Source organism: Capricornis sumatraensis, chromosome 10 (genome assembly GCF_032405125.1).
Source record: "Capricornis sumatraensis isolate serow.1 chromosome 10, serow.2, whole genome shotgun sequence".
In the NCBI taxonomy this organism is placed as follows: Eukaryota; Metazoa; Chordata; class Mammalia; order Artiodactyla; family Bovidae; genus Capricornis; species Capricornis sumatraensis.
Genome location: NC_091078.1, coordinates 84,930,527 through 84,952,132, shown reverse-complemented (window position 1 = coordinate 84,952,132; position 21,606 = coordinate 84,930,527). Strand labels below are relative to the sequence as shown.

At 40.8% G+C, this 21,606-nt stretch overlaps 1 protein-coding gene across 2 annotated transcripts in view; it reads left to right on the top strand.

The window, feature by feature from the left end:
* Nucleotides 1–21,606, top strand: part of PTPRG (protein tyrosine phosphatase receptor type G) — a 765,748-nt gene that overhangs the window by 530,811 nt on the left and 213,331 nt on the right. For both annotated transcript variants that reach the window (XM_068983186.1, XM_068983185.1), the window contains exon 5: nt 3,649–3,744. In XM_068983186.1, the coding sequence (XP_068839287.1) occupies nt 3,649–3,744 (96 nt within the window). The remainder of the gene's footprint in view (nt 1–3,648; nt 3,745–21,606) is intronic.

The following is a 21,606-nucleotide window of genomic DNA, read 5'->3' as shown; positions in this document are numbered from 1 at the left end:
TGTCTTTACTACACATTTTTGTCCTTGGGTGACTTTTTTGTCCACTACTGTGCTCTCAACTGGCTGGCTACATGGTAGCCCCAAACATGATCAGAAAACTACATTTCACCTCTTCAGTCCTGTTATGTACTGCCTCCTCGGTGACTTTTAATTCTGCTGTTGCCCTTTTCATCGCCATCTTTATCTCATCGTGTTTATGTCTCATGTGTTCTTTTCCTGAAGCTTTTCCTATGTGTTCTTCTGTTCTATTAAAGACGAACAACAGTATCCTGGAAGTGTCTAATGAATCTACCAGTATATTGCCTGTCCTCTGGACTGTCTGCATGCCGTTTCCTTAATTCATCATGAATTTTTCTTGGTTCATGTATGTGGGAGGGGTGCACATTGGAGAAATACGTGTTCTGAGAGGAAATTAAAATGTAGAGCTTTCTGAATCACCAAGGAAAGTTCTGTTGGGTTTCCCACTCTTGCATTGGGATCATTTCCTCTTGCTGTCATTACAACAGGGATGTGAGAGCTGATTTAAACAAACAGCTACAACATTAGAAAATAGGAAGTCCAACTTCAGCAAAATCTCCCCCCTCCACCTGGTCCAGTCCCTGTATTATTCTATATTCATTTAATATATGCCTCCCATGACCCTGAACCATTTACTATCTTATGCTTTATTGTGGTACATTTCCATATGACTCAACTTGAATCTAATCATGAGAAACTATGAAATTGACCCCATTTCTACTTAGTAACTGGCCTGCATCCTTCAAACTACCAAAAAAAGAAAAAGGCTGAGTAACTGTCCCAAATGAAAGTTGGGGGTTGGAGGGGTCATTATAAAGACATGGCAACTGAATGCAGTTTGGTCCTCTATTAGATTCCTGGACCAAGATACAAATAATGATCTATAATGGACTTTATTTGGGCACTTGCCAAATGTTGAAAATGGACTATGAATATGATTAATACTATTATATCAAAGTAAAGCTTGCTAATTTTAATAATTTTACTGTGGATGTATAAAAGAATATTCTTATTCTTAGAAACAGTACACTTAAGTATGTATTGGTAAAGGGGCATATTTTCTCCTGCTTATTATTTAATGATTCAGGGGAAATGTTTGTGGGGAGAGAGGAAACATGCAGATAAGGTAAAATATAAATAATTGGTGGTCCGGGCAAAGGCTATAGGGAACACTTAATAGATTTCTTTATTTTCCAGTTTCTCAGATCTTTTCTTCAGCTTCTGTTCACCATGTTTCTTCAGAGGGAGGATTTCTATGCAGTCAGCATCACTTCAGTTCACATGATTGGAAAGAACACACTTCGGGGAAGGCTGAAGGAATGGTCCGAACACAGCGCTTGCAAACAGATGTACAAAATGGATGGGCTACTCAAAATGCTCAGTAGCTACCATGACCGTTCCCAAAATGTTTTTGTAAAATAAGTTTCCAGACTATGCGGGGATTTGTCTCATCAACGGTAACAACAAAATAATTTAAAGTCCAATCCCTCAGCAAAACTCCATCTACTTACTTTCACATTGAAGATATCTTTAAAAGTTAACAAAATTCAGTAGACTACAACTTGAGAAAGATATTGATGGCAAGGGAAATTGATATTTCAGACCTATGGCTGCTGTTCTCTTTATGAGACATTTTATTATCCTGATGGGTGGAGCCATGATTCAAAGACATTTTCTAAAAATGAATTTCCTCACCCAGTTGTAAATGAAAATACCCTTGAAGAGGTTTGAAAGTATTTTGTATCACACACTATTCAGGTGATGCATTAAACAATGCTGCCCCTGCTCCTGGACTGAAGAATAAGGAAACCTTGTGTGAATTTACTTCATCTGAGGGTCTAGGTTTTAAAAGGAAAGTGAAGTGTAATTTTCTGAATATACTTGTGCAGAGTTTCTTTCTTGGTTTAGTCTCATTGTCCCCAGAGCAATTCACCCAGTATTCAACTATTTTAATCTGCACCTCATTGAATGCATTTTTCTCAGAGTAAATTCATGATGTCTGTAGCTGTCCAGACGTAAAGGTAACACATTTGTAAGTGGGTGGTGCTAGCGTCAATGGAAATTCACAGTCTAAGGAGAACAATTCTGCATAAGAAAGAATAATCTCCAAAAGAATCTACCATCCTCCAGTTTACTTGGGTGTCTGACTTTTCCTAGAAAGTGTCCTGATTTGGGCTCCCTGATCACACCCTTCAGGGGAAAAAAACGTCAGCTTGTTCATAACGTGTGGGTGAATTCGGTCAGCCGGACTCTTCACGTTTGACCTGTATTTCAGCTAGTCTGTCTGACTTCCCTTTTCCCACTGGGTAGTTACCATTTAACATCAAGTCTCCATATTCCATCTGGGGTGTGGTTGTTCAGAAAATAGCATCATGTCATTTGGGAAAGTGGAAAAATAAAGGTCATAGACGAGAACCAATGATAGCAGGAGTCTTGATTTTCTGTGAGGAGGAGGAGTGATTCAAGAAGATTCAGTGGAATTATACTGCAGTTAGAAATCTGAAGATGCCTGCCAGGTGTTACTGTGATGGTGATGGGCTTTGTGGACCTGAAAGGTCCAAGCATAGTGCACACACTGGGTACCACACTGACATGTTTAATCCCCACACTCATCTTACCAAGGGTAAGAATGTGATTATATACATAAGGAATGATGCTTAGAAATTAGCTTACTTGCCTGAGATCTCACATGCAAGTAAATGAGGAAGCTGGAGTTAGGGGCCCAGATCTTTTATTCTTATCTCATATGTAGTCTCTCAAGAACACTCTGTGATCTGTTATTGTTCTCTGAATTGTATTAGATATCAAGGAATGTTCAGGCATTCAAATTGTGTAATGATTTTAAGTTGATTTACCGTAAAGGATGAGAAGCCCTTGCCAAACGTCAGAGAAGGTATTCAAGGTTGGGATGAGAGTACCTGGATTTTGCACTCAACAGTGTTTTTGTCTTAAACAAGTGAGCATCAAGTTTATGAAGCACTTTCTTCATGTGTAACTGAGTGTAGTCCTTTCTGACCAGCCTTCACAGGGATTGTTAGATGGATTAAGTGAGATCAGGAATGGGATGCCTTTTTGCAAACTGTGAAATCCAGAGTATTATTATCATCATTACCATTAAATTTTTGTGGATTGACTAAAATAGCCCATATTGGCTATTTCTTAAAGCTGAGAGCCCCCATCAAATTCTTATCATTAAAATGATACTTGTCTATAAAGACGTGTCCATTTAAGCCTTTAAAATTTTAACTTGTGGACTGAATCTCACAGCCTTGGTTTTCTACCTTAGCTTGTTTTAACTCCATTAAAATCTGGCTTCTTAGTAGGGACTGTTCATCATGGCATGAGTATTAGGTAATAATATGTTGGGTGTTATTTTTGTGTGTGACCTAAAGTCATCATAGTTAGGTGAAAAGACACGTGTTTTATTGATATCTACTGAAGTGGGGATAGAATGATAAAATGTCTAGGGTTTGCTGTCAAATACTTTAGCAAAGAGAAATAGAGATAGATGAATATATTGGTCAAAATCTTATTATGTTGGGGAATCTGAGTACACTGTACTATTCTCTCTACTTCTCCATAGGTTTTCCTAGTATATTCTCCTAATGTTTTTTATTGTTCTTTTTACAGATGCAGATTTTCTTTTACAATCCAGATGATTTTGACAGCTTTCAAACCGCCATTTCTGAAAACAGAATAATCGGAGCTATGGCTATATTTTTTCAAGTAAGTTAACAATGGCTCAAGTACTTCAACCAGAGTTCTTTGAGTATTTTTTTTTTAATTCACCGAATTGTTCCATGTTTAATGAATGCATCTGTTTTCTAGTTCACACCTGTCTAAATGAAAGATATTTCATATTGTCTAATGTGTGATTTAAAATGTAAATAAGTATGTTTAGAAACATAATGAAAAATTTTGCATGAATTATTCTGATTTTATTGCTACTTGACTGGTGCACAGATTGAAGAACACATTTATCATCTAAGTTACTTCACTCCTGAAGCGTTTTGAACAGGTTCCTTCAGCATATTAAGAAGCTGATGTTTAAAAAAAGGTGGTTTTCTTTGGAGCAACTTTAAAATTTGACATTACTTGCAAGTAGATTAATAAATCGCATCAGTCATTTCTCTAAAGAGACTTCATTTCTCCCTCCTCGTTCCCCTCCAGAAATCCCCATGGTAACTAAAATTCTTATTGAGACTGTTTCCAAGTTAGTATGTTTATGATCTCCCAGACTCATTTTCTCTTTTTTGTTGTATTTGTATTAAGGAGTTTTCCTGGCTCATGTGTTGGTTCCATATCTAGAAGTGAAACATTGCATCCTTCCATAGATAATGCTGTCCAGGCTTCTTAGTGTTAATCAGTGGGTGTCTTAACCAAGTAGCCTAGAGGAGACCTGGTGCTTTTTTTGTGTGGGAAGGTAATCTGAGTAGGAGGTGTATGGCTTGTCTTTCAGTCTTGCAATTTGCCTAAAGACCACTTAACAAGTGTTCCTTTTACCAGTGAGTCATCATGGGGAAATTATGTCTTTCTGACAACTCAGAGGAACATTAAAGACATCAGAACCTTCTTCAATATGTGTCTTTAACCTCCGCCTTTTGAGGCAAGCTTCTTTGTCATTGAGATGGAGCCACTCTTGTGTGGAGTGTGTTAATTTCACTGCCCTTTTTAGTGAGTGACACGGAATGGACAGTTCTCTGTACTGTTTGTCTCTCTCTCTTAATACCCCTCTCCCTTTCTTTTCTTGGATAAAGGCTCAAAGGGGATGTGATTTTTGAAAAATTGAAAAGCCTTATATCCTATCCAAACTTCCGAAACAATAAGAGTGGCGTTCCACAGCATTGGTTATGACACTAATTTTCATACTAAGGTTTCTGACCTAGTAGTGCGCCATGAAGTCATTTCAGTGAGTCTTGACCAACATTTTTAAAATAAATAGAATAATACAGAACAGAAACTATTCAAGTGTACCACACATAGTAAGGGTAAATAATTTCTTTGAACTTGGTTTTTCATTGCTCATACACAGACATGCAAGCAATTGGGTCATTATATGAAATGTGTTTCTCATTGTGGGTGATACTGAAATATTTTGAAATTTTTTGTTTACACTGTGTTTTATGATAATCTCCTCTTTGTTCCTACTGTTTTCCCAGGCATTTCTTCCCCTGATTATTTTCATGAATCACAGTAGAGCGTAGTGTTTTAAAAGCTTATTCGGTAGAGTCAAAAATACGTGCATTTGAATCTCATCTTTTCCACTTAACTGCATAATGGTGATGTAGTTGTTTAAACTTTTTATTTTTTGACCACAACGTGTGGCTGACAGCATCTTAGTTCTCTGACCAGGGATCAAACCTATGCATTAGGCATTGAAAGCACTGAGGCCTACCCCTGGACCACTAGGGAATTTCTAAAGTTTTCAACCACAGCGTTGTGATCTGTGAAATGAGGATGGCAACTTGTACATCATCAAGACTGTAGTCTTTAAATGAAGTCCCTAGTGTGGGTTTTGGCACATAGTAGAAATTTGGTAAATGCCAAACAAAATATGTACCCATATCCAGCCACTTCTGTTTCATGAGATGGAGACCCCATGGTGTATGTGTCTTCTGTGCATAAACAGAGGTCTATTCTGGGCACAGCCCTGCTAGCAATTGAGGTGGGTTCTGTCATAACCCCTTCTGCATCTAAACTGTGATAGATTTGTTTTTGGCATAACTGAGGCTACTTGAACTTCTCAGACTGTTTGTATGTGTGAGCGTGCTCTGAGTCATGTTCAATTCTTTGCAGCCCCTTGAATTGTAGCCCATCAGACTTCTCTGTCCATGGAATTTTCCAGGCTAGAAAACTGGGGTGGGTTGCCATTTCCTCCTCGGGGTCTTCGTGACCCAGGGGTCAAACCTGTGTCTCTTGCGTCTCTTGCATTGGCAGGCAGATTCTTTACACTGTGCCTCCCGGGAAGCCCTTGCACTTACATAGTTATCCTTCCTTTTTATCACTCTCCTCTTAGCACACTGTTTTTCGTATTGCTGGATCTCTACCCCTGCAGCCCTGCCTTCATACCTACCCTTTCCTCCTTTTCTGTCATGCCCACCCATGCCTCACCCAACCCAGTTCTATTAATACTTTATAGGTCACCTTTTTTTATAGGAAAATAAAGTTTTAAAATGTTATTTATGAGTACTAGAAAGTCTATTTCACAGCATGCTCTACCCAAAAGGCTTCTATTTTTCCAGCTCTAGAAAGTCTTCTTAAATATAAGACCAATTAGAGTATGGGCAGGAGAGGCACATAGGTTTAAAAACCAGCAAAAGACCTCAGTGTGAAATCTAGGTTTGGATTTTTCAAGTATTTCCAGGACTCAAGTGCTCGTTCACATACAAAGAAATATAATGTGTATTTCATCTGGTTAGTCCTCTAAGTTTTGGCTTGCTGTCCCATAGACACAAAATAGAGGACAGATAATACAAAATAGAATAGTTGGTTGTTTTTTTTTAGATAGCAGCTGCGTGGGCCTGCTTTCTTTGTTTTCCTTGTAAGTCCACGTGTACATTTATACATCTGAGTTCACACTATGTCATTGCAGTGGAAAGACGATTTATTGCTATTTTAATTTGGCAGTCTTTTTAGAACCTGTATTTTGAGATCTTTGTGTTTTGAATCTTTCTAATAAGAATGCTTGATTTGAGACTTTGGTATTTCTCCCCCAGGTAAGGAAATCTTGTGTACATTTCCAAATTCAAACCTAGTACCTTCCATTTTGGTCTTAAAGAAGTATTTATCATTCTCTCAGGAATGATTTGATGACATGTATGGTATCACTATGTTAAATAGATGTGATAAGTGTAGTCACCTCCTGCCCACTAGAAGTGGATCATAGTCCCATGTGATAATGGCTCGAAAGAGGTCTCCTACTCATGAATTGGCTGTACTCTGCTCTGGTGCCCATAAATGCAAGGATTCATTGCTGAGAATCACAGGATATGAATGACCTACAAGTGCGTGTCTAGGCAAGGCTAAGTTCTGTGTTAATGCTGTGGCTTTGACGCCAGCTTACTCCACACGCTAGAATAATTTTCCCAACAATTTCAATTTTTCATTATCTGTGTTTCTTTTTTTCCCCCTGACCCTCTGCCTGTTACTCCCAGGAGTTTTGGCTCTCTTACTGCCTTTGCTGTGGTTTGCAAAACACCAAGGCACACACACACTTAGCAGACACATGGTCGACCAGGGAACATATTGGCTGAGCACAGGTGGTCCTGTTGTAGCTCATGGAAATAATGATGGATGCTCCATCGTGCTTACAGTCATTTTCTTCAGTTAAACATGGAATATTTCACATAAGATTTCCTGATGATGATGTAACAATTGAGATCTGAGTAGTGACTGTCTCCTTTGGAGGGGGTGTGAATTTCCATGGTAATAACCCATTCTCTAAGCAGTTTCCATGACTTCACTGTCAGCATGACCTTGATTTCATGACCCCAACCTGGGCCCCAGTAACTTTGAATAGTGCCTGACATCCTTTGGTTGCAGACAGAATTGAAGGTCAGTCTCAATGTTGAAATGGAGTGAGGCAGGTTTCCCCTGAGTGCTTTGTGTGAACACCAGTAAAGGAAGGATCGCTTCCAGGGACAGAGCAGAGCAAATCGTGACAGCCCCACAAGGTTTTACGCTTTTGGGCCCACACAGTGCTAAAAGGCGCATTCATTTCATAGATAACTACTGCTGAGTGGAATGGTACAGTTTTCCAACAAATGTTACTAAATGCATCTGGAGAAAGAACACCCCTTTTCCAGTTCACACACCTTTGAGCTAGTGGCCCTCTGGAAGATAAAGAAGAAAGGAAGGGTCAAGTTTGATTTTAAAGGATTTTTTAAATAAAATAGGGTAAAATAAAAAATAGGCGAGGCATGAAGATACTTGTTAAATCACTAAGAGAATAAATAGATGTTTGTTTAGCTACAACAAAAATGTTGTAGTAGATGTTTATTAGTACAAAAAATAAGTATTTTCTGTTTAATCTTATCTATTAGCCTGTTTTGAAGTCCTATAGAAATGTAAAAAGCCAGAAGTCATCAAAATGCTCCTTTAATGTATTCTCGTATTTGGATAACACACTGATTGGGTTATCTCTTTAAAGAAGAAGGATGAAAGCCTGTGTTTGTAGGACGGTTGAAATGACAGTGGACTGATTAGGCAATTTGTTGATGATACTGTGTTTTGAAAATAACTCAAAAAGGTTTAATTAATTTTGATGTAAAGTTACAAATCTTCCTTGACAAGTTGAGGTTTCCTCCTGGTAAACATTGTAAATTTAAAACGTAGCAAGTTGAAAATGCATTTAATACACCTAACTTACTGAACGTCGAACCATCATAGCTTGGCCCAGCCTACCTTAAACATGCTTAGTATGCTTACATTAGCCAATGGTTGAACCTGTTTATCTTAACACAAAGCCTGTTATTGTTAACAAAAAGTATAACACAGCATGAAGTTTTCATTGTCTCGTGGAATTTACTGAATACTGAAAGGGAAAAAAGGAAGGGTCATCTGATACAGAAAGGTTGTATATGTATTGGTTATTTACCCTGTGATCATGTGACTGACAGGAAGCTGTGGCTCACTGCCTTGCCTATCATCAGAAGACAGTTTATCTTACCATCTCACTAGCCTGGGAAAAGACCAAAATTCAAAATGAGGTGTATCACTTTCACAGCGTCATCAAATCAAAATTATAAGTTGGGGACTCTCTGTATAGAGCAGAGACTGCTCAATTCTCAGAGTGACCTTCTGTTTAACTTGACCTGTATTGCTTTTTAGATCAAGAATCTTCTATCATCGCCCTTGAAATTGGGTTCTGGTTTGATTTTTCGTTCTTGCAATCTGTTTCTTCATCATTTCTCTTTGAACTGTTTCCTCCATCATCCCCATGAGCATCAAAATGCCTTTGAACCATGCAACCGTCTTAATGACTTTCAATCTGTTGCTTATAGAAGTTTGGGATTCCCAAGCTTGTAAAATTTTGATTTTATACGTTTGATTTTTGTGTTTTTTTTTTTTCCTTTTGAGGAAGCCCATGATTATCTTTGAATATGTGATGGCGAAGGAGTCTCATTTGTATTGCTACCCAGTTGCCATTGTTATTTAAATGCCAGAAATTTTATTTGTATTTCCTGATTCTATTGAACTTCAGAATTATAAATGCATGATTCTTTAAAAGCATCTATATTTATATTTAGAAACTTTTCTCAGGTGGTTTTCTTTTCAACTTCTTTGTTAGACCTTGTTGGGTGTAATCACTTCTGAATCTTTGCATCAGACACAAAGAAAATTTTTACTGTGTTTGCATCCAGGGGCCCAATCAATAGCATGTTTCTTATAGATTTAAGAAATAAGTTGATGTATTTATAGGTTGTCTTATAGTACTTCTTTTTCACAGCCTGTCTTAAGCAACTCCATTGAAGCTTTTTTAATTTAATACTAGCTCCTACTTCTTCCGGGAGCATTGAGCCCCTTTGCACAAGTATTTTTTTTTTTCCTATTCAAATTTCTATCCACAAACTGACTGCTGTCATTGGATTTTTGCTAAGTTCTGTTGCTCATGCATTTGGGTCTTCCTCACTCTGTCCTAGGAGAAGGCAATGGCACCCCACTCTAGTACTCTTGCCCGGAAAATCCCATGGACAGAGAAGCCTGGTAGGCTGCAGTCCATGAGGTCGTGAAGAGTCTGACATGACTGAGCGACTTCCCTTTCACTTTTCACTTTCATGCACTGGAGAAGGACATGGCAACCCACTCCAGTGTTCTTGCCTGGAGAATCCCAGTGATGGTGGAGCCTGGTGGGCTGCCCTCTCTGGGGTCGCACAGAGTCAGACACGACTGAAGCGACTTAGCAGCACTCTGTCCTTCCTTCATAGTTGAAAGCAAACTTCAAAACTCAAATGTTTCCAGAGTTGCTAACCCATTCTTTATATCACTCAGTGGTGCAGACTGCTTAATTATTTTTCTCCATCTGGAGAGGCTTAGTAATTAAATGAAATGGCAGCACCTGGGATTATTTATAGACGTCAAGAAGGCAGGAGAAGTTCTTGATGACTCATCCAGGGCTGGCAAGGAAGGCTTTTTCTCCACTTCCCTGGGTCTCCCCCCACCAAAGGAGCTGTGATTTGTCCTTCCTCTGACGCAATGCTTCTCTTACCGCTCCATCTCCCAGTCACGCTCTGATATCAGTCGGCTTCTTCTGACTTTGTACTGTGAATTCACGGAGGACTGGGAGCCTCTGCTTACTCATCAAGTGCACCTCTTGTGGGTGACTCCCATTGTGACTTGGTGGTGCAAGTACTTAGGTGAATTCGGTGCAAACATATTCAGGCTGTCTTGACTGGAAAGGCGCACGCAATAGCCTGGTAGTGGAGAAGTGATTAGAAGCAGGCATTAGGGAGTGTTGTTTGGTTACTCAGTTGTGTCCGACTCTTTTGCAACCCCATGGACTGTAGCCCACCAGGCTCCTCTGTCCATGGAATTTTCTGGGTAAGAATATTGGAGTGGGTTGCCTTTTCCTTCTCAGGGGAATCTTTGCTTCTCAGGGATCAAACCCACATCTCCTTCTTGGCAAGTGGATTCTTTACTACTGAGTCACCTGAGAAGCCCATGAGGGAGTGTAAGACCTGAAAATACTGGACTACAGTCTTGGAGGTGGATGTCTGTGTCCGGTTCCTCTGCTTCCTGTCCCACCATCAACCTTTCTCTAGCCCTCGCATCAATGTCTTGACCTCACTTGTTGCTCAGGATATTTGTAGTGGATAGGACTAAGTTACAGGAAGCCTTTTAGGATCCCACCACAAGACTGATGATGTGGGTTTTGGAAAAGCATGTGCCTAGGTAACTGCGTAAGCTTCAGCTGAAAAAGGTGATGGTTTTACAGAAGTGTAAGGCTTTTGAAATGGTGAAGGACGCTGAGGATTCTCAGACTGCTGATCCATTGAGGAGGCAGTTCTAATCTGAGACTCCACTGGGTCTAACATTGCTCTCAACTGTATCTCTGCTTATGCATGTATTTGGGAAAAGCATCAGGGCTTGAAACTTCTTAAAAGGTACAGTGCATTCAGAGGCCTTAAAGGAGTGTGTTAGTGCCAAGAATAGCTGGATATATCTGTGTCTTTGTTCTTATAAAGTTTCCCACAGGAAATTCCCTGGCAGTTCAGTGATGAGGACTCTACTTCCATAGTAGGCGGATGGGTAGGTATTCCATTCCGTGGTCGGGGAACTAAGACCCTGCAGGCAGTGTCATGGCCAATTAAAAAAAATAATAATAATAAGTTTCCCACTGAAATGATTTTATCTCAGCAGATGATGGGTTGAGAGAGAGGCTTTCTTGGATTGTTTAGCTCTTTTTTCATTCTACCATGACTCTTTTTCTGGCGCATTTCCTTCCTAGGGTTGGTTTCTTTGTATTCCACTTCATCTGTATGTATGTCCTTTTTCTTGCTCTTGCTGTATCTCTGCTGTGCTGACTCATTTTAGTCCTTCTGCTGTATGTTAAGCTCCTTCTTCCTGCCTTTCTTCATTAACATGGTGAAGGTATCCTCAGAACTGTAGCTTGCCCTCGAAGTAGTTAGGTAACTGTAAGCTTTGAAAAGAGGTGGCCTTTGAATCCTTGCTTCACCAGTAGCATCATTTTTCCATTGGGAGGTAGGGGAAGACAGATCAAATTAAGTAGATAAAGTATCGAGAAAAGAGTACAAGAATTATGTCTTTATATATCTGGTATAATTTCACAATGATAAATATTTAATTATAAGAGTATGGATTTCCTATTTGTGAGTTTTAGAACTGGATGTTCCTCCATTTTTCATTTTCCTCCCATTTTTCTACAAAGCACAACACCAGTATAAACCACCCTTTTTTATTTATGGTGACCTAAAGTCACCTTTTCAGTTTATTTATTTTTTTAACCATCTTGAGAAATGGTTTTTCTTTTTTAATGAACGGCACATTTTCTATCATGGCTATAGATAATTTTCTTTTTTTTTTTCCTTAACTTATGACTGGACCTGTGGGCAAGGTGAAATGAATGCCTCTACTCCATAGAATGAAGGGAGAAGGAAGGGAGCAGAGAAAGAGAAACAAGGAGAAAAGGAAGGAGTGAGAAGGAAAGGAAGGAAAAAAATATTAAACCCGCTACCAAACACCCAGCAAAAAAAAAAAATCTAAGAACTATTTTTGAGTCAGAGACTGAGTGAATTTGTGTCAGGGACTCGTGATGGATTTTTACAACTTCTTCCTTAGACTGCTTTTGGGAATAATTGAAGGAAACTAATATGATTGCTAATTGATCCCTTTCCAGTTGCTGCTGTTTGAATATCATCCTTCTCACATTTTCCACATCCTTTGTTTTATCCAGCTATAAGTTCAGTTCTTTCACTACATTGCCTAGAAGTGTAATTTCAGAATGTTTTGGGCTAATTAAGAGACTTTTTTTTTTAAATATACACGCAAGAATTAAAATACATATGTTCCAATTAAACTATTTTAACAGCTAATTGATTTCACAAGACCTACCATTACGTGAAGGCCAGAGTCATCGTTAATGTTCAGGTGCAATCGTGGAATAGATGTGTGGATGTACAACATTGCATTTATGCCCTGTGAGGTGTTTTCAGTACATCTCCTGTCTGCAAATGGCCTGTAATTCAAATTTCCTCTTAGTGGACATTATGGAGGACTATAATTGGCAAAGCATTACATAATTAAGAAACTTTGAAAGAGACCATGTGAAAATCTTCTTTAATTAAATATTGCACTTCAAGGACAGTCACCAAGTTCTTTGCCTTTGTACATCACTAAATGACAGTTTAGATTCTACCATTTACTTTAGAATTTAGATGTTTTGACCAGTCACCGAATCTGATTGTCGTAGTCTCAGATGAAACACTGGGAACTCTATAGTGATCCCATTAAAATGACAGAAGAGAGACTGGCTTCTGAGAGTGAAGTGGTTGGCCATGGTCCCGTAGCTCTTTGAAATCTACTAAGCTAAGAATTCTAGTTTTGTTACTGTGAATCCAGTTGTCTGATTTTTCTTAAGCTCTGATTTCCCTGAAGTAGATGTGCATACTTTAACTATTAATAATTAGATCTCTTGGGACAACTCTACACACAAAGTATCTTGCATCCCAAGGTTAGAAGTGAGTGACAACTCCCTTCTTTTCCTTCTCTTTCCTCTAGGTAAACTAGTTGAAAAGATGCTTCTAAATAGAATGCAATCACTTCTAATAAAAGTTAATGTTTATCACAGACTTAATTCATGTGCTCTTTACTGAGGACCCCCCCCCAAGGTATTATTGTATCCATTTTACTGATGTACAAGGTGAGGCATGGAACTTTTTTCAGTGTAAATTACTCAACATCGTATCAGCCAATAAATGTTGGAGCCAGTATTTCAACAGCAGTAGGGTATCTCCAGGGTCTTGCTCTTTGTGTAAAACTGAATCAGAAAATTTGGCTGTTCTGTTGGAGAGGGTAGAGAAAGAAGTGTATATCATTGGTACCAGTTATTATATATGTATATGTGCTTCGGAGCCTCTCTTAATTTTTCTGGTACCCGAAAGGTATTTTCTCATAACTTAAAATTTTTTCCTTACTCTTTTTGCCCATAATTAAAACCTTTGATCTCATTCTGAATTCCCTTAGACCCTGTGCAAGTAATTAGTTTATAGATTTGATGACAGCTTTTTTTCTTCTGCCTTTTCCCTTTTGTGAAAAGGCTATAAAGGGAATTGAATGAATGGTATGGTTAGATAAGGATACTGTGAGTGAACAGGGTTAAGATTTGAACAGTCATTTATTAACTATTTTAATGGCAGTGATTCTTTGAGGGAGGGGTGCAGGGGGTTTTCCCCCCAGAGGACCTGAAACCATGTCTGGCGACACTTCAGTTTGTCCCATTGGGGTAGTGGTGCTACTGGCATCTAGTGGACAGAAGCCAGGGATGCTGCTCAGAATTCTGCAATGCACAAGAGAGCCCTTCACAACACAGTTTGATCTGGCCCAAATGTCAGCGCTCACATTGAGAAACCCAGCTTTGCATGAGGACACCAGAGGGTTTCGCTCTCAGTAGATGTGGGCTATCCAGGCTGCTTGGGTTATTCTGCTAGCTGATGGCTGTAAGAATAACTAAATCATCCCATGCCTGAGACGTCCCCTAGGACTCTGGTCAACCAGGGTTTGACTGGATTCTAAGATAAGACTTAAAGGCTTAGATGCCTGTTTGCAGGGAAGGAATGAACACACAGATATAGACAACGGGCTTGTGGACACAGTGGTGGAAGGAAAGAGTGGGATGAACGGAGAAAATAGCATCAACATATATACACTACCGTGTGTAAAATGTATAGTGAGTAGTCACTGTATAACATGGGGAACCCAGCCTGGTGCTCTGTGCTGAAATGTGGGGAAGGGAGGGAGGCTCACAAGGGAGGGGATATATGTACAATTATGACTGATTTGTGTTGTTGGTGGGGCAAAAACCAACCCAACACTGTAGAGCAATTTGAATCAACCCTGCTTCTAGGTATTCCAACCTCATCTCAGCCCCTAGAAATTAAAGAACCCAGGGGAAATGTGTTCCCAGGCACTGCAATGATTTGTGAAACAAGCACCAATTTAATAGTACATTCACTTAGACCTAGAAAAGTAAACAAAGGTTAAGAGCATGTGCAAATGCCTTTGAACTAGACTTCAGTGGGAGCTGGTTTGAAAAACTGAGAGATCAAGGAAGCTCCCTCGGTGTAGGCTGTAGGAGACTGTGTCTCCGTGAATCACAGGATGCTCTTGTTCCCACGGTCCCTGCACTTTCCTAGGGGAGGATTTTAAAGCTGTTAACGCTGGTTTTATTTCAGAGGTCTGATACGGCTTCTCTCAAAAGGATTTGACCCTTTGGCCGTCTTGGCATTGTCTCAGAGGAGTGAGGAACCGTCTTGAGCTGGATGAATCCGATTGTTACTCACCTGTGGTGCTGCTGCATTGAGTTGCCCAAATGAGAAGCTTGCAATTCTGAGTTCAGGGTTTACATGAAAACTACTGTTGGTTTTCTTTGTCTGTAGGATCTTAATATATATGATACAAGTGCGCTTGTCTGAAGCCCAGAGCTTTTGTTCTCTGTGTGCTCTAGATGAGGCTTACCTGTCTTCTGTTAATATTTTTGGTTCATGGAATGTGCTGAATCTTCATTGCTGCACAGGCTTTCTCTAGCTGCAGACGGCAGGGGCTCCTCTCTGGTTGAGGCGCGCTGGCTTGTCTTGTTGTAAAGCATGGGCTTTAGGTGCGAGGACTTCGGTTGTCGTAGCATGTGGGCTCAGTAGTGCTTCGTGGGCCTAGTTGCCCCCGGCACGTGGGATCTTCCCGGACTGGGGAACAAACTGGTGTCCTCTGCATTGCAACGCAGATTCTTAATCACTGGAGCACCGGAGGAGCCCTATCTTTTTTTAAAATTTTTAGTATTTATTTGGCTGCACTGGGTCTTATTTGCAGTATATGGAATCTTTAGTTGCAGCACGTGGGATCTAGTTCCTTGACTAGGGACTGAACCCGGGCCTCCCCGAATCAGGAAAGTGGAGCCTTAGCCACTGGACCACCAGGGAAATTCTCATATCTGCCTTACTTGAGCATACCTTTGACCCATACTCCCAAAGCACTTGCCTGGTACCCCACAGGGATTCAATGTAAAGACAAACTGTTTTGCACAGCTCTTCTTAGTTGGTTGAAATTCAGCTATTTTTCCATGATGTGGTAACAAATGAAGAAGAAACTTAGTTTTATTTATATGAGACTTATCCTCATTTCTGTAGTATCCACTTCTTCCTGTGTCATCTTGATCTTGGTAATACCATCTGGCCAACTGTGATATTTTTCAGGAATGTGGTCCTGTGGTTTGTGAGAGAAACTATTTGGAGAACTTCCATAATACTTTAACCCTCCTATCTTTCACTTGCAACAAGTAAGCACCCAAATGTGATATAGTAAAACACACAGTATTTGGGGTGTCTATTATTTTTTTATTGAAGTATAGTTGATTTACAATGTTGTGTTAATTTCTGCTGTACAGCAAAGTGAATCAGTCTTACGTACACATATATCCACTCTTTTTTAGATTCTTTTCCCTGATAGGCCATTGCAGAGCACCAAGTACAGTTCCCTCTGCTGTACAATAGGTTCTTATTAGTTACCTGTTTTGTATACAGTAGTGTGTATGTGTCAATCCCAGTGTCCCCCTTATCTACAGGCAACTGTGATTTTGTTTCCTACATTTGTAACTTATTTCTATTTTGTAGATCACTTCATTTGTATTCTTTTTTTTAGATTCCACATATAAGCAATATCACATGATACTTGTCTTCGTCTGACTTTCTCACTTAGTGTGAAAGTCTCTAGGTCCATCCATGTTGCTGCAAATGGCATTATTTCATTCTTTTTTTTTTTTTAATGGCTGAGTGACATTCCCCTTGTTTCTTTATTAGGACTGCCTAGCTGTCTCTTGCGGAGAAGGCAATGGCACCCCACTCCAGTACTCTTGCCTGGAAGATCCCATGGACGGAGGAGCCTGCTAGGCTGCAGTCCATGGGGTCACTAGGAGTTGGACACGACTGAACGACTTCACTGTCACTTTTCACGTTCATGCATTGGAGAAGGAAATGGCAACCCACTCCAGTGTTCTTGCCTGGAGAATCCCAGGGACGAGAGAGCCTGGTAGGCTGCCTTCTATGGGGTCACAAAGAGTCGGAGACGACTGAGGCGACTTAGCAGCAACGGCAGCAGCAGCTGTCTTTTGAGAAAGATATTAGCATTGAATTCCTCTGCTTTGGGTTTTGTGGGAGTCCTAAACATACCTATACATTGACTTGCCTGAACACATGTATATAGCAGATTCTATTTTTCTCAGTCCTTTGAGTTCTCTGAATATGTATTAAGTTATATGATTTTTATGTTCATGCAAATTTGTAGGTTGCTGCATATAAAATCATAGATTTAATTAATTTAGATCTCACTTATTTGGCATCTGGATTTGTCCAAAGTTGAGGTAAGCTGAAACTTACTTAAGAAAGCATTAATTAGACACATAAGTATTATAGATTGCATTGCAGTGAGAGGAACTGCTCAATCTGTGTGTATCAACTGAATATTATCTAGCAATTTTATGTAGTATTCATTTGATACCAATCTTTTGGTTCTAACAGAGAACTCTTATATATCATATAAATGGATTTGGTGAGGAGCACTCCTAAAATCACATCAGTGTGAGCCACATATAATGAAATAAAAACCTCTGTCTCTAGAGACCTCTTCATGGACCTCAGCCTTATTGTGGCAAAGGAGCTTGAGCCATAAAAAAGGCTGATAAAGAAGGTGAGCACCAAAGAATTGAGGCTTTCGAATTGTAGTGCTGGAGAAGGCTCTTGAGAGTCCCTTGGGCTGCAAGGAGATCAAACCAGTCAATCCTAAAAGATATCAACCCTGAATATTCATTGGAAGGACTGATGCTGAAGCTGAAGCTCCAGTGCTTTGGCCACCTTATGCGTAGAGCCGAGTCATTGGGAAAGACCTTGATGGTGGGAAAGATTGAAGGCAAAAGAAGAAGGGGGCAAAAAAAAAAAGAAGGGGGCAGCAGAGGATAAGATGGTTAGATAGCATTACTGACTCAATGCCTGTACATTTGAGCAAACTCTGGGAGATACTGGAGGACAGAGGAGCCTAGTGTGTTACAGTTCATGGGATGGCAAAGAGTCAGGCACGACTTAGTGACTGAACAGCAACAATTTCTAAAGTGATACCCAGTTTAGACTCTTAGATAATTCCATTCCGGAGTCTTTTATCTGTATCTGTGAGGTCTTACTTGACTTTCTGGAGGGTTTTCCCAAGCAGCTTGGCGTCCTTGAGCACCATTCTGATAAGGTTTCAATGAATTATTTCTGTTTTTAGGCACCTCTCCAACGGTGGCTGCCAGGCACTAGCTCTTTTTTTTTTTTGAGTACTGATTATCAGGTTTAGTGCCAGATGTCTCAGAAATGCAAGCAGCTAACTAACACACGGTCAATTACTAGATCGTTCAGGAAAGGAAACGAATGCCTAGGGCCACATCTGAACTTGGCAACCTGGCTACCCTCCTTTTTTCTTAAATGGCAGTCAACCTAAAGCTTTGGTTCCTCTCTGTTTTATGTTGTACAGGTGAAAGATGTCCTCATCCCATTAAAGTACTTCGGACGGGTAAAATTCCAAGACTTCTAAAAAAGAATTACAATTTCCAATTCTCTATGAATATAAACAAACAAAAAATAAACGCAGCAGGTGGCAGTTGTGGATCCTGGTCAAGAGACTGTTCTGCCAAGCATTGTGCATGCATTATCTCTTATAATGCTCCTGCCAGTCCTCTGAGAAGGAGCTTCTGATTCCAGAACTTTTCTCCGATGTTTAGATTTCCTTTGATTGTGAAATCAATGTTTAGGAAAAAATTTTTGGTAAGGATTGGCATTTTGGAATGATAATTCTATCCTGAAATTTAGATTTTCCCCTCACTGGCCTACTCATTTGGACAAAGCTATTCCTTCTCTCGCTGCCTCAATTTCTTTGTCCATAAAATGGAGACAGTGCTATCCTGTTGATTTGTTATGAGCTTCAAATAAAATCGTGTCTAGGAAAGTGCTATGGAGCAGAATTTGAACTGCTCTATAAAATTCGTAATATTTCAATGACTATAAGTAGGTAATCATTTACATGATATTGATAATGAGTAACAACTGGAGTCCAGATGCTAAAATAAAAGGGAATACTGTGTTCTTTTTTTAAGAAGACTTTTCATTTTGTACTGGGGTGTAGCCAATTAACAATGCTGTGGTAGTTTCAGGTGAACAGTGAAGGGACTCAGCCATACATATACATGTATCCATTCTCCCCTCAAGCCCCCCTCCAATCCAAGCTGCCAGATAACATTTAGCAGAGTACCCTGTGCTATGCAGTAGGTCCTTTTTGGTTAAGCATTTTAAATGTAGCAGGGTGTACACGTCTGTCCCAAACTCCCTAACTGTCCACTCCCCTCATCCTTCCCTCCCTGCTCCCCAGCAACCATAGATTTGTTTATTCTCTAGTCTGTGAGTCTGTTTCTCTTTTATAAAGTGAGTTCGTTTGTATCATTTCTAAAAGGGAGTACTCTGAATGATTGCTTCCCTGTACCCTGAAGCCTGGCCCAGAATAGATGAGTTAAAATAATCATACTGCTTTGGGCACATCAAGTATATGCATCTTCCCAGGCTCCTTGTGTTTGGTGGAGGGTGCTTGAGCTCTCTGATTACCTCGACTGTGAGACAAGGTTCTGAAGTCTAAGTGTTGTTATTGGTGCTGTAATTCAGGAGGAGGTAACCAGATTCAAATTTCTTCAAGGAGCATCTACACCTCTCTCTTACTCCTTTAAAGAGGAGCTAAAGTAATTACTCCCAACACCTGGGATGGTGAAATAAATATTAATTTAATTGGAGCAGCTAGTCAGCTGGGGGAGAAACAAGGAACACATTGATATGGGCCCAGATACCTGCACATGGTGTGTGTGGGGTCCTCCTTGGAAGTCAGAGGACCCCCATCAGCTCTGCCCCCAACTGACTGCTGAATTCCTAGTCGTGAATTTCACTCCAGTGTCAAAGATGTAAACCAGGTATCCTTTATGTGGCCTTATTTGTGCTGGAAATGTGTCCTCTCTTTGGAGATCCTTTATTATTGTCTGCTTGGTTAGAGACAGTGCCAGCAGTAATGATGTGATTGCTGGAGGCTTCTTAATACTATGGCATGAGAATGATTGTGCTGGCAATCTGTTTCATCCATCCCCATGGTCACTGTGCTCCATTCATTGGGTTGTGAGTGGGAGGTGCTCGTCATCTGCGTTTTGCGGCTCTAACTCTCTGTTCCTCCTTGTCCAAGGGGATATGATCAGCCCATACACATGTCCCTCTCTCCTCTCCTGTGGCTGTTCCATTGCCTTCTTTGATTATTCCCTTTGCAAAGCTGCAGAGTCCACATGGTGTCCCATATACTGTGGGCAGCATGGTGTCCAGAGAATTGAATAGGCTGTGGACCCTGTCATGTGTTATCAAGGACACGACTCCGTGCATACACACATGGATGTGTGTGCACACACACACACACACACACACACACACACGTAAGCTCTTTAAGACAAGAACTTTTCTCTGTTTGCTGTTACAATCTCACTGCTTACCACAGACGTATTGTGCTGTGCTCACAGTCACTCAGTTGGGTCTGAGTCTTTCTGATACCATAGACTGTGGCTCGCCAGGCTCCTCTGTTCATGGGGTTCTCAGGCAAGAATACTGGAGAGGGTTACCATGCCCTTCTCCAGGGTATCTTCCCCACCCAGGGAGCGAACCCACATCTCTTGGGTCTCCTGCATTGGCGGGCAGATTCTTTACCACCAGTGCCCCCTGGGAAGCCCTCAGAGGTACTGAACACAAGCAGAAGTCACTACTTGAGAGAGTCTGCTTGATGAAGCAAAGAGACTCTGGATTTCTCTGGCTTGATTCAGTCCTAGTCCAACTCATCAGTAGTTGTAAACTTCAGTCAGTAGTTGTAAATTTCACCTTTCTGCCTCTCTGTTTTCTCATCTGGACAATGGAACACATGAAAAGAGACCTACCTTTCAGGATTGCCGTGAGGACTGTGTTCGTGAAAACAGATGGAATGAGCATGTGTGTGGTGCAGAGTAGGTTCTCAGTAAATGTGAGCTTCTGTTGTAATCTAGGCAGTAGCAGGTATCATCATTTATGCAGTGACAAAAACCGGTCACCGAGGGCTGCGGTCATGTGGAAGGAAGAGTAAAGAACCCACATTGTGTGAGAGAGGAAAGGCGTTGTCCCCTGCATTGGGGTCATGACTTCTTATCTGCGGTTTGTTCTTGCTCTTCCTCGCCAAGCTCAGGGACTAGCAGGAGCAAAGAAGCTTGTCCTCCCCAGTGACTGCCCAGTGGGATCACTGAAAGAGCTGTGAATCTCCTGGTATTTGGGGCCCCCTCCCAGGATTTAGATGTCATTGGTCTGGGCGGTGGTCTGAGCAGCAGTCTTTCTCCCTGCCCTTGGCCCTGCCCTTGCTCGTGTGTAATTCTTAGATGCAGTGCGCAGCCAGTAACTGGCTCTCAGGACTCCCTTGCGTGCATGCTCCGTCTCTTCAGTCTGACTCTTTGCAATCCTATAGACTATAGCCCGCCAGTCTCCTCTTGCCACGGAACTCTCCAGGCAGAAATACTGGAGTGGGTTGCCATGCCCTCCTCCAGGGGATCTTTCTGATCGAACCCTCATCTCCAGCTGCTTCTGCAGTGCTGGAGAATTCTTTACCGCTGAGCCGCTGGTCAAGTCTCTGGGACTCCCTTGGGTCCCCTGAATTGTCCTCCCTACCATCCACCTCCCCCCACCCCCCGCATTCCTGCTTAGGCAGCTAATGATTCATTGGGGCCTTACTTGACAGTCTCCTTAACAGGGCATGTTCTCTGCTGATGACACCCCAACTCTCATAACCCAGGGTAGC